This window comes from Labrus bergylta, chromosome 3, assembly GCF_963930695.1.
Source record: "Labrus bergylta chromosome 3, fLabBer1.1, whole genome shotgun sequence".
NCBI lineage: Eukaryota > Metazoa > Chordata > Actinopteri > Labriformes > Labridae > Labrus > Labrus bergylta.
This window is the reverse complement of record NC_089197.1, coordinates 6829410-6855935: the sequence shown is the minus strand read 5'-3', so window position 1 is coordinate 6855935 and position 26526 is coordinate 6829410. Positions and strand designations below refer to the sequence as shown.

At 46.7% G+C, this 26526-nt stretch overlaps 1 protein-coding gene across 1 annotated transcript in view; it reads left to right on the top strand.

The window, feature by feature from the left end:
- shank2b (SH3 and multiple ankyrin repeat domains 2b) overlaps nt 1-26526 on the top strand; it is a 208477-nt gene that overhangs the window by 148362 nt on the left and 33589 nt on the right. The window contains exons 15-16 of the mRNA XM_065952563.1: nt 6528-6610; nt 9770-9894. Of these exons, the coding sequence (XP_065808635.1) occupies nt 6528-6610; nt 9770-9894 (208 nt within the window). The remainder of the gene's footprint in view (nt 1-6527; nt 6611-9769; nt 9895-26526) is intronic.

Genomic DNA, 26526 nt, shown 5'->3' with positions numbered 1-26526 from the left:
CAGAGGCGCCTGTGGCCTTGTGGTTAGATAGTGCACCCCATGTACAGAGGCTGCAGTCCTCAAAGTGGACGGCCTGGGGGTTCAGATCTGACCTGTGGCTCTTTACACACATGTCATTCCCTTCAGTACCCCAGTACGGAACACGTTTGTGTTGACACTGACCAATGGAACCGGACTTTTAGGATCAAGTGTACTCGGATCCCAACCTGGGTCCCTCGTGTGAAACGACCCTTCGAGATAATCTGATCTTTGTTTCCACCAAACTGGCGGGTAATGATTTACAATAATAGCGCACACAAACTCCTTTTTCTCAGTGATAAATGATTCTCTCTGGTCTCTGTGCACTGCGGGAGGAAATCAAATGTGTGGAGCCATCGGGCCATAAAGGACAGCGTGACGTTTTTCATCCTAACTCTGCTGGATTTCCTCGGGCAGGACTCCTCCAACACGCTGGGAGGTTGTTGTTCTAATTCTAGTCCTAGAGTCCAATATAGGTCAAGGTGAACCATCTCTCCCACCCTCTCCACCCAGAGCGCTGATGGTGGCTGGTTGGCCGAATGTAGAGCAACGACCCGAGTGACTTCAGAGAGTCGGGGGAAATCTAAACTGGAAATTAAACTTGAACCTGGATATGTGAGCAGGAACGTGTTTCTCTAAAAAAACAAACTGACAGCAGATATTAAAATGTTTCCTTGTTCTATTCTACTTTTTTAAAGCTGACTTTTCCAAAAGCACCGATCCTTCTTTAGCTCTTTAAAGATTCATAATTGTTTTTTAACTGGCAGAGGGTGCTATGAATGTTGCATGAGGCAGGCAGGAACTTTCCTGCTCTGTGTGTTTATGCGCACAGAGACGGAGCCCAACAGGAGAGGAAAACAAAAAGCTAAAAATTACTGATGACAGAATAGAACAGTTTCAAGGTCACATATTATCCAAAGCACACTTCACCATGTTTCTCTAACACTAATATGTGTCTCTAGTCCGTCTACAAACCCCCCAATGATGAGAAAAGTCCATCCTCTCCGTCTTTTGCCTGCTCCACTTTTCAGAAAATATGTGCTCAAACAGGCCGTTTGGAGTTTTTCCCTTCATGACATCACAAAGGGCAGTAACCCCTCCCCCAGGTGGGTGACACTCCCACAGCTAGGTGTTTGTTCTGCCCTCTGAGTCTGCCTTCTCACCGTAAACAATAGGACATGGAGCGAGAAAGCCAGAGACACCCAAGCCCTTCCAGAGAGGGGGCGTGGTCATACACAGCTCATTTACATATTTCAAGGTACAGACACAGAAACAGCCTGTTCTGAGCAGGGCTGAAATAGAGGGGTTTATAGACATGATCAAATACAGGATCAGAGTGGATTTAGAACAAGAAACTTCACACACATGTTTCGGGGAGCTCTGACACTTATTTAAACTGGTTGAAGAGGAGGAGAATATGTGACCTTTAATCTCAAGAGAAGAAAATACATTTAATTGGAACTAAAATGCTTTCTCACACAAACGGTAGTTTATCTCTTGCGCTGCATGTCCTGATGGTTTGAGACCAACATGTTGACAGTTCAAACCAGCTCTGTGAGCTCCCTTCTTTCCCCTCACGCTTGGAATCTGACGTGTGGACGGTCGGCCGTTGCTGACTGAGCCTGCAGAGCGGGGAGGAGAGCCAGATGTGCATTTTTCATACATCAGCCCTTTGCTGTCTCTGACTAAATGCTGCTGATGCTGCTGCTGCCAAACACTCTTTGTGGAGTCACAGGGCAGAAAATGAATGCATGCAGAGGTTATGATGTGACACATTTAAAGTAAATGGATAGAGAGGTCAGAACCTTTTGTCCACAATCTTTTTATATATAAGTGATCATCATTTTCTTCAGCAGCCGTCAACCATGAAGAATAAGAGCGAGATGACCCAACACGTAACATCACACGTCTTCTCTGTAGGGAAAAACCATCATCACTACTGACTTCCATTGATCGGCTGCCAAAGACAAATCAGAGTATCAACGTGCTAACAAATATTTCCCCCTCGTACAGTTGTCATAAATAGAGAAACGAGCTAACCAAAGACATCTTTCTGTTTTTTGTACAAGGCTGCAAAGATGTTTATTTCTGCTGTAAAGTCCGAGCCTTTAACATGGGACTCAATGGGGATTTACTCACTTCTAGTGCGAGCCTCAAGTGGACACTCAAGGAAATGCAGCTTTTAGCACTTCATGGTTGGGTTATTTCTCAGCCAGTGATGTCGAAGGAAAAAGCCGCTGTGAGTCTGGTTTATTGAGCTACACATTCAAACAACAAGAAAGATTTTCACATGGACAGCAAGAGATGAATGTCTGGCAAACAAACTTCCATTGCATCACATACAGATCCTCTCCTCGAGGCTATAAATACACCTCGGCCTCCCACGGTGGAGCCCAGATTCAGGCAGCGTGCTCCCTGGGGTGAGCCTGCACTTCATCCCATTGAGCCTGTCAGGCAGCGTGCCCCACATCCTGCATGCTCCACTTTGTTTTGATAAAACAGCGTCACTGTTGCCCCCTCTGTCATCAGTTGTTGAACAAGATGACACTTTGGATAAACCGTCAGGCCCTTTTTCTGCAGAGCGCTGACCTACTGGAGCTGCCGGGGTGTCAGATTTGGGTGATCAAAGTGTGATTATCAGCGGCCGCCCACTACAGGCCAGAGGGTGTGTGTGTCTGTGTGTTTGTGCATGCATGTGGTGTGTTTGTGTGTAAGGGACTGCTGTGAGATAACCTTCAGTGTGTCAGCAGTGCGGGCCTCCTTCCTCTCTAGACAGATTGCGTTGCTAGGGGAACTGTTGCTAGGATGGCAGTGGCACCTCTCTCTCTCTCTCTCCTTCTTCTTTTTCCTCTCGTCTCTCTGTCTTTTCTCTCTCTCATCCCACGTGTCCATTCAGTGTAATCTAAGCACAAAATATCGGCTGAACGATGCACCTTGATGATGCTGGGGGAGCAAACGTGGCCTTTGAGGTTCCCCTCTCCCTCTCCACCGCTGATCGGTGTCACAACAGTAGCCAGGAGTACTGCAGGAGAGGAGCAATGGAACGTACCATTTTATACAAATTCCTGTAAAAGAAAGCTGCAGGTGTTGGTGGTGGGGGGCGAGGCGAAGTTGTCAGATTAGACGGCGTACTGCTGAGTCAAACTTCAAGAGGTAATCCTCACGCTTGTTGCAGAGAAGCTGCATCACCATATGGAGGATTCCTCATGTACACAACCGCAGCAACAACACTGTTTGTTAGCAATCGCTGCTGCTGTTACTGTTAGCAAAGAGCAGGAACAAAAAAAAAAAAAGTCTGGCGCAACTTGTAATGCATGCAATTTGAAGCTGCAGTGTCCTGAGGAAAAGAAACATGTAGGTTTTAAGGAGAGCGTCAGCCTACGAGCTTCTTCCTGCACCTGAGTCATTTTGTTGAGCTGCTGATCTAACATAGCAGCTCTCTGTAGACACGTGTTTGAAAGAAGTTTGGATCAAGTGAGTAGAGAACAAACAGCAGAATTAAGCAGAGGAGGACTCCCAAATGTCCCCTGTTCATGGTGCAGATTCGATTACGCTTTGCCTGTTTGCAATGTGAAAAAGGCAACACATATCGAGCTTTTTGTAGCAAAGCTTTGTTGAAAATCTTAGAGTTAGCGCCTAGCTGATGCCGGAGTTTTAAGTTTGCTACCAATTCAGCGAGAGAAATCTGTTGAATTGTGAATTGTGAGCATAAACAAGAACAGACCTGTAGATTGTGCATCAGTATTTCTCTGCAAGATGTCCTCCACGGGCTTATTTATTAAACAAATAACTTCCGCATCTGCTATGTGTGCAGCAAGGCGTCATAAAGTGAAACTTTTTTAGGGGCCCTTAGCGTCTCATTTTGACTCACACGGCACTCTTCAGCATCAGCGTGAGCGACGCACCAGGCGTTAAATCAACTTTGTAAATTAATTTGCAGCATTTTAAGAAGCTCAGAGGATCTTTTGCCCCACAGAGCAGAGGTGGTTGTCCTGAAGAAGTGTGGTGTTAATCCTTCCTCGTGATACTCCCCTGACCTTTCATGTATTTTTTTCTGCCTACCTAACCAGGAAGTACGATGTAGACATGTTAGACTGAAGAGAAACCAATACTAAGCAGTGCAGAAACTACCTAAAGTGCTGGTAGAAAAACACAACAGGGTATCTTGTGCATCTCATTAAGACCCTAAAGGTAGCTACAGGTGTCGCTATGTGACCACCTGTGATCAGAAAAGAGCTCAATCACCCAAAGAACTGTTTCTCTGTTACAGTATTTTCTTTAAAACAAAAGATGCATACCTGAAAAAAGTTACACTGATCTCTATCTGTGATGGGTCCATACCAATAACAATATATGCATACATCTATATATCTGTCAGGCCCTTATTATCCATGTAGACAGTGTTCATGTGTTTTTAAGTTTAAAGGAAGAATGTGCGACTTGTTGATCCAGTAGATGGCGCCCTTTAGCACAAGCATGAAACCAAAACAAACTGCTGTTTGGCCACGCCTCCTCCATACTGAAGCCTCTGCTATCCTGCAGAGACACACCTCCGACCCCTCTCCACTCGCGTTCACACGGGCGAGTCAGTCACAAGTGGCAGACAAAAATCATCCTTGTCTCGAGCTGTGTCCTGCATTGTTGTGTTAGCATGCTAATGTTAGCGCTCTTTAGTTAGCTCGTAGCTTCACGTTGCATGTAAATTAACACAGAATGAATGTGATTAAAAAACTCTTACTAACATCCAAATAATCAGAGTATGTTCTTCTTCTCTCTAGTTCTTGACTAAAACAGCTTTAAACACAAGGAGAGGAGCCGGCCGTCCCGTCCATGTAAACACGGCTCTGACAACAACACAGCCAGCGGGACTCGAGCTTCTCCCTCATTGTAGACAGTCATGACTCAGAGACACATTTACACAGGATAGACTGGATTTATGATATAGTTATGTGGAACATGGATGTTTGGATAGGACTTCCTCCTGGAACTTCTGTATAAAAGCTTCGTGTGAAACTGCTTTTCCAAACTTTAGAAAAACTTTAAAACAAAAAAAAAATCTCTTTTATAACAAATATGTGCAAGACAATCATTTGTCCAACCAAATTTTTGGAATTGTATGTCACATGTATGTTCCGTCTGACGCACAAATCCCAACTTTGCCAACGTATTTTTGCAATTTAGACAGATTTGTGTTCATTGAAAGATTCGATAACCCAAAATTGTTCAATTCAGACAGTGTGCAGGAGATGGCCTGCAGTTTGTCATCAACAGTCTTCTTTCCGGGAGTCGTCTAGCCCCTCCCCTCTTCATTCCATCGCTATCATGTCTTTCGTGATGATTGGTCGGGTACCACCGTGTAGTTGTAGTCTCGTCTGTCGGTCAGTCACAGCTTGAATGTATGGCTCTGTCATCGCCTAGTCTGTAACAGACAGATGTTTAGTCTGACTTGGAATAAGGGAGAAACAAATCCAAAACAAAACTACAGATTGATTTCAGGGCCCTTCCTCCATCAGGGCCCAGGGTAGTTAGCCCCCTTTTCCCCCCCGCTGTGACACCCATGGATACAGGTGGTGGGTGTTGGAATAAAGTTGCAGTTTTACGGTGAATTTAAAAAAATGTTTTATCCCCCAAAGAATGATTGACTTGGAAACAAAAAGGAATGTCGGTGACTAAAACTTGCAACCCTCAAACTTTGGCCGGATTTTCAACAAGTCGATTAACTGAAAATTACGACACCTCGCCGTCACCTCCTTTCCACGCACCCTGTTTCTCTCTTCTTTCCACACACACACACACACACACACACACACCTTCACACACACACACACCCTCCCCACAAGCCATCGGTTCTGAAGCTGTTCGCACATTGCAGAGTACCGCGCACCTAGACATCATCATCCACACCGAGACTCTGCTGGTGCTCCCTCCCTCCCTTTCGCTTTCTCTCCCTCCACACCCCCCCACCAACCCGGCGAGCTTCAGTCTTCCTCCCCGCCTCATCATAAGCTTTTAGCCGCTGTCTCCACCGGCCTGATGTCGCTTCTTCTCGTCGGCGCAGCCCTGCCTCGCCGCCGGCCGGAGTGGTGGGGGTAACCGCGCTGCCGACCCCGCGTTTCGGCTGCAGCTGCGGCGGCAGGGGAGGAAAGGGAGGAAGGGGAGTATCAGCGGTGAGGAGGGGAGGGAGGCGCGTCTCTTCCGTCGTAGTCTTCCGCTGTTTTTTTTCTTCTGGGTCGTTGTGTTTTGTGGAGATGCTGTCGCCGGGCTGCCGGGGCCGCTGTCATACCGTTTGATAGAGATAGAGGCCGGCCAGAGGAGGAGGAGGAGGAGGGGGAGGAGGAGGAGGCGGCAGTGGTGGTGGTGGTGGGGTGGGGTCGGGGTTGCCCTGCCCTGCCCTGGCCGGACTAGCTCTCCTCCAACAGCATGAACCTCCACTCGGGCAGGGCGTCCGTGGCTATGCTGCGGATGATGGGCTGTGCTAACGGGCGCTCTGCTCGGCATCTCCTCCACAGTGACTGCGTGGTGGACGAGAAGACCGTGGTGCTCCAGAAGAAGGAGAATGAGGGCTTTGGATTCGTGCTGCGGGGGGCCAAAGGTAGGAACATTTCTGACTTTTTTTGCGCTTTTTGTGCACTATTTGTTTCTGCCTCCCATTCACCCTCATTAACATCTAATTATTCAATTAACTTCTCTCCTTCCACAAAGGATCATTTGTGTGTGTTCCTGCAAAATGGTGCAATTTTGTGCATTTTGACTCATCTTACATCATCTTAGATCTTGTGTATGTGAGAATGCATGAAGTAATTTTTGAAGACGCCCACTATAAGAGCATGCAATAACATGCAGATGGATTCTGCAATTAAAAAACAACAACTTTATTGTGACCTTTACGAGCACCATACACACTTTGGTGGCATGTTGTTGTCATAGTTACAGCTGTCACCCTCCTAAACTTGCCCACTTTTTATTTTTATAGTAATGTGTTTCTGAATCACTTTCAGTTTGGATTTAAATGTCAGTAATATGACATCATTGGTTAAATCAAGGGAATGCAACTATATTTCCAGATTTTGACCCCAAAAAATCAGCTTTTACTTCGTGTTTGACGTGCACCTGCTCTGCAGCGCTCACCATCATCCACCTCTTCCCTCCACATCATGAGCTGTTGTGATCTGACTGACCTATCCAGGCAGTTTGATATTCCACCAGGCCGTGAGATTGGCTCTAAAAATAGCCAGTTTGAGCTGCTGCGTCGGTTTCTATGACGATTCTCACCATGTCATAATCCACGTTGCATTCCACAACTGTGCCGTGCCGTTCTATTGGTCTACACCATGGTTACTGTCGAGAGGTAAATTTAGTAAATTCATGTTTTTTTAAGACGGAGAGAGGGAAAAGAGGGGGAGGCAGGAGACGGAGAGAGGGACTGACACGGAGGGAGAGGAGAGAAAAAACAAGAGGAATGTTCTAGTCACTCTGACACACTCTGCTATCACCCCGGGGGAACTGACCCAGCATAGCTTATCCTGCACGGGGGTGAACACACAACCACACACACACACACACACACACACACACACACACACACACACACACACACGAGCATGCAAACATGCACTGATGCTCGAGCTGTCACATAAGCTCACATCCTCTCTTTGCTCTCTGCGTTTCTGTGTTTTTTTTACTCTCCATCCATCCCTCTCTCTCCCCCCCCCTCTGTGTCACACGCAGGACGACACCTAAAGAAACACACTCATCACAATCATGTGAATGCCCTAGTGAAACCCCGCGCACGAGCCCGCGGACTCTTGTCTTCCAGTAGCAGGATGATTTATAGGAAGTGTCACTTGTCACCACTGGTTTCTTCCCAACCGCAATATTTTTTAACCTCCCCGAGAGCAAAGAGGCGAAGGGGGGGGGAAGAGAGATAGAGAGAGAGCGGGCTGGATGCTCAAACTGTTGGGGAAAAGTTAAGACGACATTAAAAACATCACTAATGAAAATAAGGCTTGGGCATGCATGTGTGTACGATCATCGTTTTCATGCATGATGTGTTTGAAGATCATTAACTCTGTTTGTCTCCACTCGGCCCTCCAGCGTAAACAAACAGCACATTTTGTAGCCTCCATTGTTTTCATCACTTTTGATCCTGTATTAAACTAAGCTCTCTGAATAGACCTCAGCACTTGTTCCTGATAAAGAGTGAAGCTGGAACACTTCCCGGACTTAGAAAGAGTTTTCAGGTCTACTCTAAAGCTCTTCGGTGTCACACCGAGGTCAGCTTCACGTTCGTCCTGCACGCTGTCGTTCATCGCTCTCTTGGCTGAGGCTCGACGTTTAAAGGCTTCAGAGTTTGTTTTAACGTCTCTGTGAGCGTGCAGTGACTATGACGGCCTTTCAGTTTAGAGTATAAGGATGTGAAATGTAGCTCTGTGTTGTCCACCATCATGAGATAATCATTAAAGTGTTTAAACTGATTTATTGAGGATTATGTTTTGTATATTGAGAAAAAAAGCTGAGGAAGAGAAACATTTCAAACAAAAACCCGCCCTAATGAACGAGCTCTCCTTCATCCTTTTCTCCTTTCAGACAATTTTAAATTTGCACAGACACTTTTCAAAATGAGTGTAAAGATTGTGACCGTGTTTCATGGACTTGAGTTTCCTGGTTTGGAGTCTTATTATCCTGGTTTGGATCATGTTCAGGATCTGGTGTTTACCAGCACTCAGAGAAACCTGGTTATTCATCTCCCTGTACACATGGTCAAGTTTCTGATTACTGCGTCTTATTCGTGCAGGCGCCTGTGGTGTTTCTTTTTAATTTAGAAATCTGAGAAACATGAGACCACTGTGGGTAATTGGGGGGGGGGGGGTTCTCAGACATGTCACGCTTTATGTCTGATGTCGACTCATCGCTTATCAGAAAAGAAAGTCTAAAACTGTGACTGTCTGGGAAGTGCAAACCCAAATAACAAAGTGTGAAAGTCTTTTACAAAGCTTGAGAAAAATTTACATTTTGGAAAACATTTTTTGGTTTTTATAAACTAGAAAAACAAAACACTTTTACCAAGGACAACATCTTTTTTATACTTTAGAAAACAAATTCTAAAAAGAGACAAAACTCAGTTTCTTCGTCGCTCCAGAAGTAAGACGTTCTTGTCGCCGCCGCCATGTTTGTTTTGCTGATGTGTCACATGGCTGAGGCGGCGCCTGTGCAGGTAGTCGGCAGCCGTCAGAAAACACGGTAAGGCGTTTACATGCCACAGATTCAAGTTTTCTTTCTGAGTCCTCCAGGTAGCAAAATCAGGTTTCTCAAAGTCAGGATAAAGACTTATCACGGTTTATGAAATCAGGATGTACAAAGAGAAAATCAGGATACTCAAATCCATGTAAACACACTCTGACACCTCAGTCCTCCTTTAAATTCATAAAAAAATATTTTTAAAGGAACACTGAGGGGACTGGAACTCGTTATAGGTTTTCCTGAATATTTCCTGCTGAATTCCCATCAGCTCCCCTCGGCTTCACACACAGAACGTACACGCAGGCTGGCAGGAAGAGTTTCAGTTAGCGTGTGCTTGTTTGTGTTTTCACTTGCAGCTCACAACAAAAGTTTCAGGAAACGTTCAAGAGTTTAGTGTTCAAGATGTGAGCACTGTTGGTCAGACACAGCAGTGTTTTCCTTGTTGTGACTCGTCTGTATTTCCCTTTCCTCATTATCCTCCTAACCACCCCTGTCTGCTCTCGCTGTGCAGCGGATACGCCCATCGAGGAGTTCACTCCCACGCCCGCCTTCCCCGCGCTGCAGTACCTGGAGTCGGTGGACGAGGGAGGGGTGGCATGGCAGGCGGGTCTCAGGACGGGGGACTTCCTCATCGAGGTAGGAGCTGCTCCTTTTCAGTACACTTTCATTCTGCCTGTGTGGCTGGCTGCAGAACCTGGTGCAGCACTGTTGAGTCAATGGTTGGTCTTTAGGTGTCTTTGCTTTGCTGTGATTTAAAAAAAAAGATCCAGTGGTTGTAGTGCTTGTTAGGAGGACTGGTCAAACTTGTTCTGTGTTTGGTCTTTGTTATTGGAGTTTTGTGTCTGAAATCCAGTTTGTTTGTATGTTCTTGATAAAGCTGTGAGCTTAACCTGAAGTCTCTCTTGATAATGAATAGAGCTGTTACAGGGTACAACCTGTAACATGCAGCTTGGAGATGTGTTTGAATTGTAAAATGTGCATTGATTAAAGGAGCAATATGTGACTCTGACACCTGGTGTTTAAAATGGGTACTGCAGTCCAAATTCTAAACATTGTAGAGAGCTGTCCCCCCCACTCCTCCTCTCTAGAGTCGATGCTCACGCAGGTTGCCATGTGGTGGTCACTGAAGCTTCAGTGTTTAGCCAGCTCTGCATCGGTCTGTAAACCTTTCTGCGTTCTAACCTCTCTCCACACACCTGTTGGTTTGACCTGATAACTGCTCTCATATCTGGCAAACCGAGGGGCGTCCAAAACGGCTGTGTGGGGGTGCCAAATCCAGAGCATTCAGGACCAGAATCTAAAGTTAGAAGGAGGACATTCTGGCTGCTGCATTGTTTCCTTAATGTCTGATCATATAGTAAAGTCACTTTATCGTTTCAGTCTCTACACATCTCACTGATTGGACCTTTAAAAGAGGGTGGTGGGGTTGCTGCTTTTATGAGGTTGTTTATGAGCCTATTTAAAGAAAACCTCCCTCTGTTTTAAACTGCTGCAGAAGCTGCTTTGGAAGCATCATGTTGCCTGCAGTTTACAATAACTGACTCCTGCGTCTTCTGATGGGTGAGCTGACTTGTTGACCCCTGAAACCATCATGAGCCTCCTGACTGTTATGGTACACTCTGTCGTTGGATGAATCAGTTGAAGAGGCAGCTTTCAGGTCTTTGTTGTGTTTGCCCCACATAATCAGCGGCTCCATAAATCAGCATGATGGCTGTTTTGCAGGGTTAGTGGAAAGGCTGTAAAAATAATGAAGTGATGTGGTTTGTTTCACACAATGATAACCTCATAAAAACCTACAGAGCAGGTGGCAGATTTTCAGCACTTTCTGATAATTAAGACAAGACGGAGTAGCATGTTTGAGGTCTTTGGTTTCTTCATATGTGCTGGGAAGTAAATGAACCCTCTCGTAAAAATGTACAGCTGTTTTTCACCTTTGTATTTATGTATCTTCCTGTTGTGATTGCTTTGTATTCAGCCTGTTGTGTATTGGAGACACAGAGGAGTCTGTTTAGAAAGCATGGTCCTCTGCAGGGAAACAGTGGATTGCTCCCTCCAGGTGGGGAGTGAGTCCTTGTCCACAGTGAGAGATTTAAGTAAGGGTAAGATAGAGCATGAGATTGTCAGGCGGATCGGCTCAGCGTCGGCAGTAAAGCTGGCTTTGTACCGAACCGTCATGGTGAAGAGAGAGCTGAGCCTGAAGACAAAGCTCTCTCTTCACCGCTCCATCTTCATTCCCACACCTCACCTGTGGTCATGAGCTTTGGGTAGTGACTGAAAGAATGAGATCGCAGATACAAGCGGCCAAAATGAGATTCCTCTGGAGGGTGTCAGGGCTCAGGGATGGAGATGAGGGTGAGCAGCTCGGACATTTGGGGGGAGCTCGGAGTAGAGCCGCTACTCCTTCACATCGAAAGGAGCCAGTTGAGGTGGTTTGGGCATCTGATCAGGATCCTCCTGGACGCCTCCCTTTGGAGGACTTCTGGGAAGGCCCAACTGGGAGGAGACCCCGGGGTAGACCCAGAGTTCTCTGGAGGGATTATATATCCGTCTGGCATGGGAACGCCTCTGAATCCCCCAGGAGGAGCTGGAAAAGGCTGCTTGGGAGAGGGAAGTCTGTATCTATCCGAGGTCAGGATAAGAGGAGGAAAATGGATGGATGTATTGAAAGGGTTAATTGGTGTCTTCTGGTCAAGTTTTGTTGGACAAAAAACAACAAAGTCCTCACATTAGTCACTTACAGTTGGTATTAGTGCTGGAAAAGTGCATGATGGGAGTATTTTGCCAGGCAGTTGTGACTGTTAGCAGGAAACATAATTAACATGTTGTTGTTTTAGTTTTAATACGACTGATGAATCGAATCAGAAGCAGAGCCGTTTATTTGATCATCCTGTTAAGTCTCTTGTTTCAGGTTATTAGAGTTGGTTTCAGCACCAGGAGCTGTCCGTAATGAGAGCTAATGATGCAGAACACAAACAGCATCAGGTTCAGTGTGAGCGAGGGGGGGGGGTCAGCTGTAAGGGGCCTCGGATGTTGGTGGGGGGGTCTCTGTGAACCTGTGAACGGCTTACCTGCTTCATCATGACTTTGAGCCTCAGAGATTGTTTGTTAATCGAGTTTAGAGAAGTGGATTCACAATTTTAGAGTGTTTGCTCAATGGGGGGGGGGTTAAACAGAGTAAGACCACTTGAGGATCGATGGGTGCCCCCTGTGCCCAGCCGTGCTACTCATTCGGGGGTGCCGCTAGAGCTGGAGCAGAAAGCTGTCAAGATCAGAGTGATCCAGCAAACACCAGAAACGACCCGCTTCACATAGTGGCTTCCTCAGGTTCGCTCTCTCCACTCGATCAGCTTCAGAGAGTAAGACCCCTGACCTACTGGCATGAACAGTTAACATACATTCACTACAAGCTCATAGTTTGCCTGTTTTTGTGGGTTTTTTTCTTTCTCTTTCTCGACTTAAATGATCTAACTCAACCTTATTTTATTGCTTTACGAACATGGTGATAGGAAGCTGCAGGTCGAGCTGAGACTCTGGTGGATTTTAAGGTTTCACTGCGATCTTTCCGGTGCAGACTTTGCAGGTTTTAGTAGTCGAAGTTTGTTCTCGCTCTCTCTTTTTATTTGACTTCATTTGAAGTATTTGAAAGACTTTTTCCGAGTGCTCAAGTTGAAAATCTTTCAACTTTTCAGAAGGGTGCTGTTGAAGTCACCGGCGCTCTTTTCCAAATGTTTGATATTCCCCGTAGTTTTGCCGCTTACAGGTCGTGTCTTGTACCAAATATTAAACATGCAGTAAAAAGTGGCCGTTGTTAACAACAGACTGTTGTCATAGAGACGGGACGGACTTGCAGCGCAGCCAGCGCCCGGAGAAAACGCCCCCTCTCTAGAAGGGCTTATGTGTCTCGGCCTTTCTCGCTCCATGTCCTATTGTTTACGGTGAGAAGGCAGACTCAGAGGGCAGAACAAACACCTAGCTGTGGGAGTGTCACCCACCTGGGGGGAGGGGCTACTGCCCTTTGTGATGTCATGAAACGGCCTGTTTGAGCACACATTTTCTGAAAAGTGGAGCAGGCAGAAGACGGAGAGGATGGACTTTTCTCATCATTGGGGGGTTTGTAGACAGACTAGAGACACATATTAGAGTTTTGATACTCAGAAATAAAATCGAGACAAACATGTTTCAGGCTTCCTCTGTTGTCTGGTTGTGTTGTGTAAGAAGTTTAAATGTTTTTATTTTATCAGAGTTATCGCCCCCAAAGCTTTTATAGGGAAGGATTTGTGCTTCCTGGTGTTTTCGGCTGTGTATTTAGCTAATGTGAGCCTCTCCTCTCAAGGCTTCAGACTTATTGTGCTTTGCTTTAGCATTAGAGGGAAATGTCATGTGTGGAACGCTTTTGTAGGGATTTCAGCCTCTGATGTTCCTTCGCTTATTGCAAATCACATCACAGCTGCTGAGGAGTCAGAGGAAAAGCACATTGTCTATTTTGAGCCTGTTCTTCTTCCTCCTCTTATATGACTCCATAACGAGCATGCGTCTGAGAGCAGCTCGGTGCCGGGGATGGCTTGATTTTTGTCTTTCTGCTAAATGGAGCATCAAACGAGGAGCGCTAACTGTACGTGTCTGCGCAGCTCGCTCGCTCCTTCTTATCACTAATTTCTTTCATATCAGACTCTTTTTTTAGATGTTGACCCTTCTAATCGTCTCCTCAGTCTGCCTCCGAACATCAGATGAGAAGCAGTCCATCGTGTTTCCAAAACGCATCGAAGGGATGGACACACTCGCAGCTGCACAGCCTCCAGCTCCTCCACCATCTAAAGCTTGTATTCTTTAATGAGAGCGAGCACAGCATCGCTGCACTCACACGCTCACATCCTCCTAGATTTTGTTTTGGACATTAAGCTCCAGCTCAGATCCAAACATTTATTGAGAGATCCATCAGGAGCACAACAGTAACGTTCAGGGATCACTGCTCGTTCTGTTTCCTTCAGGTTTGATGCAGCAGCAGTGATAGGCCGTCCTCACACCGGGATAATACCCTACGCCTTTACGAGAGTCTAGCACCCTTTGAGGGGTTAATAAGAGGGTCCAAACCACTGTTGGGTGGGCTGCTAATGTTAGCCTGCAGCCCTGAGGCAGTCTGTAACGGCAGCAATGTAATCCCCGGCTTGTGCACATTGTTTTTGAGCCATACATCATTGACGTTTATATGTCTGTCTCTATATGTCAGCTCTGTGATTGACAGGTGAACAGTCCAGGGTGTAACCCCGCCTCCCGCTCAATGACAGCTGGGATCGGCTCCAGCGCCCCGAGACCCCGGACGAGGCATAGATAATGTATGGATGGATATTTTATCATGGCAGTGGCAGACAGGCTACTCTTTTCTTCTTCTGCAGGGTAAAATTATGTTTTTGTTTACTGAGTTTGGCGGCTTTGAGGAGACTTCTGCAACGGCTGTTTTTAGTTAAAAGACATAAACAAAGTTCTATCTCTGTAGGATCCTTTCAGTAACATTGTCTGACACTTACGTTGTCACACTGCTCCAGGACTAACTGGGCCTGAGCACAGTTACCTCTTGTACATATTAACGTCGTAATACAACACATGCGTAGCTTTATGTTATTATGAAGCGTGCTTAGTTTACAAGACAGGCGGACTCAACAAAAGTAAAAGTTAAGAAGTTAAAATAATAAAAGGCCCAGGCGGTCGAGTACCATTCCGACTTTGTGTCTTATTTTAAGTCATGTTAGTCACATGCAGACAGAACACTCCGGGATGTCTCCTGAATGAAGGCTGTCAACTTTGTGTGCGCGTGCATGAACTGTCCCGTACTGAAGCACACCTCTTCAAAGCGAGCCAGGGCCGAGGAAGTGTACCGAGCTTGAGCACGGATTGGAGCGCTCACACTAGTCAGACGAACTGGACTTTAGGAGTGAAGCGTGCTTGGATACAGATAAGGATTTCCTATTGTGAGTGCGGCCTCACACTCTGAGCCTGTCAGGGACAAAAACAACAAGTTTTAGTGGATGTACATTAATAAGGGAAAGTAGAGTCTAAGGATCATTTGACAGCTGCTGTCCGAGTTGGCAGATATTCCAAAACACCTTGTTCCTATTTTTCATTAAGACCCCGAAATGTGTAAAAATGTGGCACGTTATCTCGAGAGGCTTTACCAAAGAGCATATGACATAATATGCAGGAAGGATTTCTCCTTTGTGTTCCTCTCGTTCCTGTTGTCCACACTTCCTTGTGGCTGAGGTGGAGGTCGGAGCAGGACGTGCATGAATGAGGACGGCGGTGGTTGTGGTGACGACACAGTCTGATGGTGGAGGCTGTGCGTCTACAGTGACCTTTAAAGATGGTGGGTGTGGATTTTCACATCACGTGTTGAGACACAAGAGAAGAGAATAAAGAGCGAACAAAACTTACACTGATGCTCTTTAACGTCATCATCATCTTACTGGAGGTGTGTGTGTGTGTGTGTGTGTGTGTGTGTGTGTGTGTGTGTGTGTGTGTGTGTGTGTGTGTGTGTGTTCAAACATCTGTTTTACGTTCACATCTGCCCCGTTTCCTCTCAGCTGTACATTAGCAGAACATATCCATTTGCATGCATGATTTAGGGCTCGGCTGAGCATCAATCTTTCATCGCCCCTCACAGCTTGGAACGAGAACGCACTCACGCATGCATCCTGTGCGCTCGTACACACAAGCACTCCAATCATTATCCCAAATGTGTTGAAGTGGGTGCTTGTCCCCGTCAATAAGCTCCATGTTCCCCGCCGTCTGAGCCTCGTATCAATACAGCTTGTTGACTTTGAGTGAGTGAGGCGAGTCAATGAGGAGCTTACTGTTGCGGCGGTGTGACGGAGGAGGACGTGTTGTTGATATTATAATCAGCTGTTGTTGTCTGCACTGAAAGGGCCAGAAGTCAGGAAGCTACAGGTCAGGGGCTGATGATACACACTCATTCCTCTGCTCTCATAACATGGATGTGATCTCTGCGTCCCCTGGGTCAGCAGCAGCACAGCTCACATGCAGAGTCCTGCCCCGTGGTCTCAGCAGGACGCCGTTCTTCTCCACGATGTGCTGTCCTCTGGGATCGTCTCATGGCTGCTGATGAGGCAGAAGGAGATGTTCATCTGAGGACACGCTGCCTTCATCGTTCACTTCACTCTAACGTGTTTGTTGCACATTGCGTGGTGATTTCTGCAATCACAAGTCAGTCTTCAGATGTTTGTTTTGTTTTGTTTTGGGTGAAATTCTCCCTGCAGAGTCCTGGATCTGTAAATATGTTCTCTTTCTAACTTTGAAACCGGTCAGTGTTAGGAACCGGTTTACTGAAGTCCTGCATGATGTGTTTAACATCCTGAAGTTTGACCTTTTACTGCTCCCAAGAGTAACGATGCGTTCCATTTGATCTGGGAACTCAGAAATTCCAATTAACCGATAAACATCATCAGGAACGCCCCCCTGAAGTCAGAATGTCTAATCGCACTCTCAGTTGAAATCCAACAGGGCGGGGCGCTTTTAGCGGGCAAACGATCCCGTAGTTTGTGGTCATCTTCCGGTATTAGCTAACAGGTTCTCCTGGAGGCGTCCATGTTGCTCGTCGGACTTGTTGCCAACTCGGAGCTTGAACGTTGTTAACTGGGACTGTGACGTCATTCCCAGTTCTGCATGATATAATGAGTTTAGAGGACTTGCCAGTTAGCGTAGCCTGGCTCAGGGTACAGGATCATTTGGCTGATTGGAGGTCCCATTGCTCCTTCCCAACAATCGTGGAGGTGTTCCTGTCCCGAAGCCGCTCAGAACCGATCGTCTGCCCGGATGATCTCGTGGTGTGAGGCGTATAAAGATCCAATTACCCCGCCTTTCTGCTTGGAGATCATTTGTCCTCTAAAGGGGTCAGCTTCACTTTCTTCCTGACCATGTTTGGACTTTAGCTGCGTCTGATTGTAAAGAGATTTGTATCTGAATTATTCAATTTTAACGCGTGAAGCTTCAGTCAAACATCTGTAGATGTCAGGCTGACCACGTCTTGTCTTCTTCATCATTTTGACGTTTGATTCTAGTTTGTTCCACTGCGTTGATGATTTGATGATATCTGATGAGAAGTGTTTGCAGATGTTGCCAGCTGTGTTCCTCTTCCACTGCGCTCATGTCAAAAATCATTTTAATTGAAGAAGAAGAAAAAGAACAAAGTTAGAAAACAGGAGAATAATGAAGAAATGAAACAAGCGGGCTGCTCCACACACACACAGCCTCTTTCTTAGAGTTTAATACCCACACTTTCAGTTTACTTCGTGGTCAGAGCAACATCAGTCAGTCAGTCTTTATTTATATAGCTCATAACACATGTCATTTCAAGCTGCTTTACAAAGAGCAGCTAAAAGACACTTTGCTGTATTACAAAGACCCAACGTTAATCCATCATGAGCAACATTTAGCAAAAGTTACCGTGACAAGAAAAAAACTTCCTTTAAGAGGCAGACCTCTTGGGCAAATCCGGGCTCATGATGAACAGCCATCTGTGCCGAGCTCCGGTGTTTGTCACCTTCCTGTCCAACAGGAAGCAGACCAACTTTAGTCCACGAGTAAAAACCAAAACACAAGTTTCACCCTCGTTTTAGAACGAGCTTTATCCACTTGGTGTTTCTCCTCACTCTGATTATATTTTCTCTTCTTTGCTGCTACGTCCACGTCCGTCATATTCACCTGTTTGAATCACGTCCAATCACTGAATTGTATCCACTCCTAAACTCACCTGCTGTGCTGTCATTGGCTGGAGGAAACACACCAGCTCCGCCCAGAAACATCCCGAGTCAACCAGAACAAAGCAGAACAGTGAAATCCAGTCAGAGGACAGAGTCTCTGCAGACACAGTCACCACCACAACATGTACGGAGGCCCAGAAGGGACGATGGAGCAGCTTCACTTTAGGAGAAGTCTGTATTTTATTTATGAGGTGCTGAGTCTGCGCGGGCGTTTCTGCAGCAATGTTAGACTCTCTGGGTACTCTCAGTTGGACTGTATGAAACATGGACGTGGTGTCAGTGACGTCACCCACTCGTTTCTGATAAGCCAAACAATGCTAGCTGTGTCTCATGTCGGTGGGCAGCCTTCGTACCCTGTGTAGACCGCTCAGGCCTAACTGAAATGAGACGCTCAGATCTCCGGAGGTCTCGTCTAGTGGTTGGCTGTGACGTGACCATATGTAACTATAGGAGATGATAAGGGAGATTTACTCACAGACAATTGTGCATCACTTAAAATGAGATGAAATCATCAGGTACCGTTTAGAGGTTGTTGAACGATCCATCATTGACCATTCCATGAACTCCTCCCCCCTCCAAAATCCCCCCCCCCCAGCTCTCCTCTGTTCAAACTCAGAGATTTGGGCACTCAGGAGAGCTCTCAGGTGGAATAAAACAAGGTGAAATGTATCTTTAAAGAAGGGAGTGTTTGTGCATGTCTGAGAGAGAGAGAGAGAGAGAGGGAGAGAGAGAGACAGAGAGAGAGAGAGAGAGAGACAGAGAGAGGGAGAGAGAGAGAGAGAGAGAGAGAGAGAGAGAGAGCGAGAGTTATTAGTGTAATATGGTCGTGCCTACAGGACATCACATGCATAAAAAGTTAACATCATGTACATCAACCTCCTGTTTGTGTGTGTGTGTGTGTGTGTGTGTGTGTGTGTGTGTGTGTGTGTGTGTGTGTGTGTGTGTGTGTGTGTGTGTGTGTGTGTGTGTGCGTGCGTGTAATGGATGTAGATGGAGTACAGCACTTACTCTCTTATATAACACACACCTTTGGCCAGGAGAAGGATGTGCGACCAGTGTTACATGCAAATGCATCTGCCTCCCTGTGCCCCCAGGTGTGTGTGTGTGTGTGTGCGTGTGTGTGTGCGTGTGTGTGTGCGTGTGTGTGTGTGTGTGTGTGCACACACTTTTCCTTCTGTCAGATCTCGGCCTATCTGCAGCTCTCTCTGAGGACTGCACACAGCACACGACTGTCAGCTGTGCAGTGAACCGGCACAGGCGGTCCTCTCCGTCTCTTTCTCCAAAAGCTTTTAAAGAAAAAAGGAAGATGTTGTAGTGTGTGTGTGTATGTGTGTGTGTGTGTGTGTGTGTGTGTGTGTGAGTGTGTGTGTGTGTGTGTGTGTGTGTGTGTGTGTGTGTGTGTGTGTGTATGAGTGTCATTGCCATGCAACAAGCCAGCTCATATTCAACCCAGTGTCTTGGGTTTGATTCGAGGATTAATAGACCTCTATGTTTATGTTAAAGGATTCATGTGTATTTAATCCTGAGTCTAAAATGTTTAATGGGGTCTTAATAATGAATAAATCGCTTCTGTGTTGAAAAATGAAGCCAATACTGAAGTGTAAAATCCTGCAGTTCCTCGAGTGTCCACTAGAGGCTGAGCTGCAGAAGCACAGGAAGTCACATACACACCCATTCTAAAAAGTCTGTTTTTACAGCCTGGTTCAAAAACCAAACAGGTGTGATTAGTTCATGTCTCGATCGGCACACACTGTACGGGGGGTGAATGTTTTGATGACTCATCAGTTTTGATTTTATGAAGGAAAAGAGTTATTCACAATAAGGCGTGTAGCTGACCTGATTGACAGGTGGGCGCGGTGTAACGGTTTGTCAGGAGTCTTAAAAGCCGCCTCAGCTCCAGCTCTCAGCCTGTCGTTAGGTTGACTGAAAGTTAGACTGAGACAGCATTTCCAGCACGGAGACCGCCATCGACGGGACTCAAGCGCCCCCTGCAGGAACAGACGGGGACGTCACTCAGGCTTCAAACAGTCATATTTCCAGTTTATGGGCGGGATGGCCCTTTCAACCCATAATAAGAGTACAACCAAAATATATTATTTAGCTTTGTGTCAGGTGTTTTTGCACACTGAGTAATAATCTGCAAGATGTTTATTATTTAGTTTTATTTCACACATCCCCAATAAGCTAAACGCTGCAGATTCTGTGCACACATATGGGTTTAGATTTCTGAGCATCAAGAGGGAAAATAAAGCTTTTGAAAATATTCACCAACAATACTCGACTGGTGCGTGAACTCTTCCTCTGACAGTCAAAGACGCCATGTTTTTCTCCTTTTTTTTTTCTGCAGAGTTGGCCGAAATCTATCTTTCTAAATGCCATGTGGTCCCTCTCCTCTCACTGTCTGTCATGTTGGAGGCAGCAAGCCTTTAAGATTCTGTTAAATATGAAAGAGGAAAGCTGCTCCTGAGACCGGGGACCGAGGCACGCTGTCAAACGGCTGGTTTCACTCTCCGGCTTGGATGCTGTTTGACCTCGTTTTGAGATTTTACCCCTTTTATTTTTTATGGGATTGAATCTAGTTTTACTCAACATCATAATTTGGATATCTGCAGAAACAGAGCATGTCTTGTTTTAGAGCGAGCATTAGCTCCTGTCTTTGTGCTCCTCATGGGATTACAGGCGTTAGTGGCCTTGACCCGGTTATGTGTGACTGGGGGGGGGGGCAGCGTGGCAGACGGCAGCATGGCTGACCTGAGGGTTAGAGGGACGACTGTGGCAGGTTGTTGGCTTAATAATGAACACATGCCACATGAAATTTAAAAAATGCTAGATCCCATATTCTCCTCATGTTCGCTTTTCATGTCGTCAGTGTGTGAGACCTTTAGAGCAGCTTTACATGATCTTATTTATCTGATAATGGCGTCAGGAAAAACCCTCAGTTCAGCTGCTGTCTCTTTAAGACCACCCCTCCCCACCTGCCCACTTTCTTCTGATTGGCCAGCTCTCTGGGAGGCAGAACGTTGCGGGGCTGCCAGGAGACGGCTGCTCTCCAGTGCTGGGAGAAGAGAGTCTATGTAAGAGGTTTCAGCGACTTATGTGGAGACTTGAAGACGTCCGCTGAAATTCTTGGTTTCATGTTGGGGAACTAAGGCGTGATTTACAGAACAAGCCGTTTAGCGCCCTCTGCTGACTCACCCTGGATTTACTCCAACACACGTTTACCTCATGATCTGAAACTTTGCCCACGTTTAGTTTGAACATCCAGCTTTGTAACACTGTATGAGAGTTCAGTTCATCGCCAAGCTTTGCTGTTCTTGTGGCAGCAGGTCTGTCTTAAGTTCTGGTGTGAAGTCGGCACTAATCACATCGTCAAAACTTGTTAGGTTCTTTCTTAACTTGTGTCATTGTTTGGTTACCACGGCGACGTAAGATTCATCTTAACTAGTAGAGCTCAACGTTCACACTATCTGAAATATTGTCGCAGAATTTGAGTTTTCAGTTGATGTGACCAACCAGTGAGAAGTGTTTCTCTTTTTTCTTTTTAAAGTCATTTTTTAGGCATTTTATTTTGCTTTTATTGGATTGGACAGCTGGAGAGAGACAGGAAATGTTGGGAGGAGAGAGAGGGGGGGAGGACATGCAGCAAAGGGCCAAACTCAGACTAGAACCCATGGGTGCTGGGAATAGGAATACAGCCTCCATACATGGAACACGCGGCATAACCACTAGCGCCCCTGCAGCATTTTTCTTCATGCAGAGTTTGTTCCAGTGTTTCTTCTCGGGTCTTAATTGTCTCTGAGCGAACTGAAAAATAACTTCTGTTAACTGATACACCTGAGAGTTATACAGAGCAACATCAACATCATCAGATGTCATGAGCACCTCTGTGAGGAGTCCAAAATATACTTCATTTATCGATTATGGATAAAGACCTCGCACGTGTCCAAACAGCACACAAGCGTTGTTTTAAGCAAGGGCCAGTTCTTTGTAGAGCCTCCTCCTTCCTCCTTCCTCTTTCCTCCTTCCTCACTCCTCCTTCCTCGTCCACGTCTGCACCAGCAACAGAGAGGAAAACAGAGACCGGGTTTCGAGGTTGAAGCACAGCGTCGTACTGCTTTGCGCTGTGTTGGTTGCTGGCAGTTTGGAAACTCAAATATTAAACAACTGAATGAAGCTGATTTTGCCGCTGACGCTCATTGACGTTGCATGCTGTAAGGAGAGGCTGCTTGTTGTTGATGTGCATCATAAGCAATGTTAAACAGTTGCAAAAAAAATCAAAGGTTTAGCTCTCGTGTTTCCTCCATGGACCTTTTTCTGAAACTACAAAAGGCCTTCATTATTACACACCTGTCGTCAGGGACGCGGCTGGCCATGTCATGGACTCAAAAGCAAACAGATGGATGATATATTTTCTTCCTCCGAGCCACAGAGCTCCTTTGTTGTCCTTAAAGCAATAAAAAATATATCATGGAGACGTGTTGTTGCTCTGCTCGATGTGTTGGTTTGTTGTGAGGAACGAGGGCACTAAAGTTCGTTTCATGTCGGCGCCACGTTCACTCACAGGAGCATTAAATCCACAGCACGTCTTTATTCTGATATCCAGCTCTTTGTTAAGTTTGCGTCCATCTTTTTTTGGGGGGAAATGATCCAGCTACAGATTTAATTGGTAGAACGGCCTCCTCCTGCAGCTCCCTCATCCCACACGAGTAAACGTTTTATCTTATGAGCGTTATCCCCACTGTCATCGTGAAGATGGCGACATGTTGGAATTATTTTAGATTCTGGAGACACAACATTAAAAACACGTAAAAAAGACAAGGACACTGTTGATCGTAAATGTGGCGTGCAGACAGTCTGTGGTCGTGCAGCGATCACAGGGAATAAACGTCACCACCCCCTCTGTGAAAGTTTGTTATTTTCTGTCTCGTGGTGGATTCATGTCGAGTGTCTCTGAATCATGTAACAAATAGTTTACGCTCTAGACGCCGCTCGTTTATGAAAATTGCCGTGTTTGCCCTCCGTGCACGCTGCACGGGTTGACGTCGGTGACGACACCTCATGCAACCAATAGGAGGGAAGATCAGATCACAACAAACGGTGTCTCACTTTCCTGAGCTCTTTGATACCAGTTTAAAGAGCTACAGATAAATTGGGGAGAGAGTGGAAAGAAATGTCCGACAGTTTGTGCGTACCAGGTGTGTTTGAAACAGCAGCAGAAGTGTGTGTTGTGCTTGTGTAGCGGTCGTTGTCGAGCTGCAGCTCCTGGACGGGTTTAAACTCTCCCACATCCTGACGTCACCTGAGGATCTCATGAACACACACCCTCTCATGGTGAGCGTGTTGCACACCGCATCCTTCCTGAAAGTCCCTTAAAAAAGAATCTGAGAAGATGAAATCATTTTAACAATCCAATGTTTTTCAATATATGGATTGTTCTATGTGACAGGTTTCATCGTGATCAGGTTCATGTTTAGTCTTGTATCGATTGTCGTCGTGGGAACAGGAGGCCGGCTGAGAGCCGCTCAGCTGCTCCAGTCTCAGGCATCAAATGCTGAAAGGATGAAGGCAGCGGTCCATCATCATCAGCCCCCCTCAGCTGTTTACTCTCCCCACTTTAACACTGATCGATGCCCCTCTGTGTAAGTCTCTCTCTCTCTCTCACACCACCAGTCAACGCACATACCTATACACACGCACTCAATCACATGACGTTCAGTCTTAAAATAACACGGAGCCAGCGTCGTCTCCTATAAATAATTGACTTATAGGTAGAGCGCACAAAGAGCAGCACGCCGGAGCCCACGGAGCTCAGGGAGCTGCTTCTTTATTTTTAAAGCACCCACCGCTCAGCTCGCTGTCAGAAAACATTCAGTTAGACTGAAACATTTCAAGATGGCCACAGCAGGGGGAGGAAGAGGAGGAGGAGGAGGAGGAGGAGGAGGAGGAAGAGGAAGTGGAAGAGGAAGAGGAAGAGGAGAGGAGGAAGAGGAGGAGGAGAGAGAGGAAGAGGAGGAGGAGGAGGAAGAGGAGGAGGAAGTGGAGGAGGAGAGAGAGGAAGAGGAGGAAGAGGAGAGGAGGAAGAGGAGGAGAGAGAGGAAGAGGAGGAGGAGGAGGAAGAGGAGGAGGAAGTGGAGGAGGAAGTGGAAGAGGAGAGGAGGAGGAAGAGGAGGAGGAGGAGGAGGAAGAAGAGGAGGGGAGGAGCAGGAGGAAGAGGAGAAGGAGGAAGAGGAGGAGGAGGTGGAAGAGGAAGAGGAGGGGAGGAGCAGGAGGAAGAGGAGGAGGAGAGAAAGGAAGAGGAGGAGGAGGAAGAGGAAGAGGAGGGGGATGAGGAGAGAGAGGAAGAGGAGGAGGAGGAAGAGGAGGGGGAGGAGGAGGAAGAGGAGGAGGATAAAGAGGAGGAGGATAAGGAGAGAGAGGAAGAGGAGGAGGAGGAAGTGGAAGAGGAAGAGGAAGAAGAGGAGGAAGAGGAGGAAGAGGAGGAAGGAGGGATGAAATTTGGAACAAAAGTCCATTGACAAAAAAAAGCCTCAGTATGAAATTAACCCCTCATTTTAAAGACGAATGGTACGATCCTTCCCCACAACAACACAGATAACATCCTCAGCACCGCTCCAACCTCCAGCAGTATCGCACGGCAACTGTCGCTTAGCAACCGGGAACATGTAGTGCCTTGCTATGCACACAGTGATAATGCAGCTTTTAGCAGAGACTAGGGAGAGAGGGAGACGTGACGTGGAGTTTTTTTAAGGAGAGAGGAGGACCTGAGGACGGGGAGAGAGAGAGAGAGGGAGAGAGAGAGAGAGAGAGAGAGAGAGGGAGAGAGGGAGAGGGGGAGAGAGAGAGAGGGAGAGGGGGAGAGAGAGGGAGAGAGAGAGAGAGAGAGGGGGAGAGAGAGAGAGGGAGAGGGGGGACGACGACGGTGCTGCAGGGTGACATCATTGTTGGATCTAGGTCAGGTCCTGTAGGGCGGTTGACCCCTGGTTTTATAAAGTCGATTTACTTTGTTTTTATGAGCTGCAACAACTTTAAAGTTTCAATCTATTACTTGCAGACGGAGGATTTTATTTTTGTCATTGACAACAAGAGCCTTGCTCAAAAAGATAACGGGGAAGTAGAAGCCCCAGTCTCCTCCACCTACCTCGTCTAATGCCGAGTCCACACGTGTCACTTTTTAAACTGAGGTTTCCTGTCCACACGCTCAGTTTGCAAAAACATCTTTGTCCACATGGAAACGCAAAGTGCACTGTTACCCTGTCATGAGCACGCCAAGTCAACAACGCTGTCCTTGACTTGCCCAAAATGTTCTCGCCATTCCTCTGCATTGAGCATTTCATTTTACAAAGTCGTCCAATCAGACGTCTCTGCTCGTCACTATAGTGGGAGAGTAACTGTGTGTGTATGTGTGAGCGTGTAAAAAGTCCAGTTAGCAACGTTAGCACCAGCGCTAGTTTGGTGTTTGGTCACAGCGTGACGTAACAAGAACAAAACTCTGTTTCCCCGTCTGCACAGAAACACCTTAAACAGAGTTTCTGAACATCTTCACCCTGGAAGGAGTTTTATTAAAGGAGAGTTTCAGAGACCTGAAACACAGTTTGTGTTCGAAAGGTCAAAACACAGAGAAGAAGCTACATGTTCAAAAATACCCACCTACATGTGGACAAGCAGGAGGAAGAGGAGAGGAGAGGAGGAGGAAGAGGAGGAGGAAGAAGGGGAGAGGAGAGGAGAGGAGAGGAGGAGGAAGAGGAGGAGGAGGAGGAAGAAGGGGAGAGGAGAGGAGAGGAGGAGGAAGAGGAGGAAGAGGAGGAGGAGAGGAGAGGAGAGGAGGAGGAGGAGGAGGAAGGGGAGGAGGAAGAGGAGGAGGAGAGGAGGAGGAGGAGAGGAGAGGAGGAGGAGGAGGAGAGGAGAGTAGGAGGAGGAGAGGAGGAGGAGGAAGAGGAGGAGGAGAGGAGAGTAGGAGGAGGAGAGGAGAGGAGGAGGAGGAGGAGAGGAGAGGAGAGTAGGAGGAGGAGAGGAGGAAGAGGAGGAGGAGAGGAGAGGAGAGGAGGAGGAGGAAGGGGAGGAGGAGGCAGACTTGAGGAGAGAGAGAGAGAACAGAGCTACAAAATATATTTTTGTGACGTACAAAAAACACGAGATGTTTGTCAAACTTCTGCAAACATCAACTGAATCCATTTCAACATTTGAGTCAGTGATCAAATATATCCTCGTTATTGAGTTGAACTCGACCTTTAATTTGTAGCTGTAGGCTTCTGAGTGATCTTAATCCCGCCCATCAGGACTTTAGACTGAGTGAAACTGAGTGTGTGTGTGTGTGTGTGTGTGTGTGTGTGTGTGTGTGTGTGTGTGTGTGTCTGTCGGCTCGTGCCTGTCGCTCTCGTCGTCTGTTTGGATGTGTGCCAGTAGGGCAGAGAGATATTTAACACTCCACACTCTCCATCAAAGTCCTCCTCTGGGCCTCCTCATCTTTATCTGCGCAGTGATTGGCTCACAGCTCCGT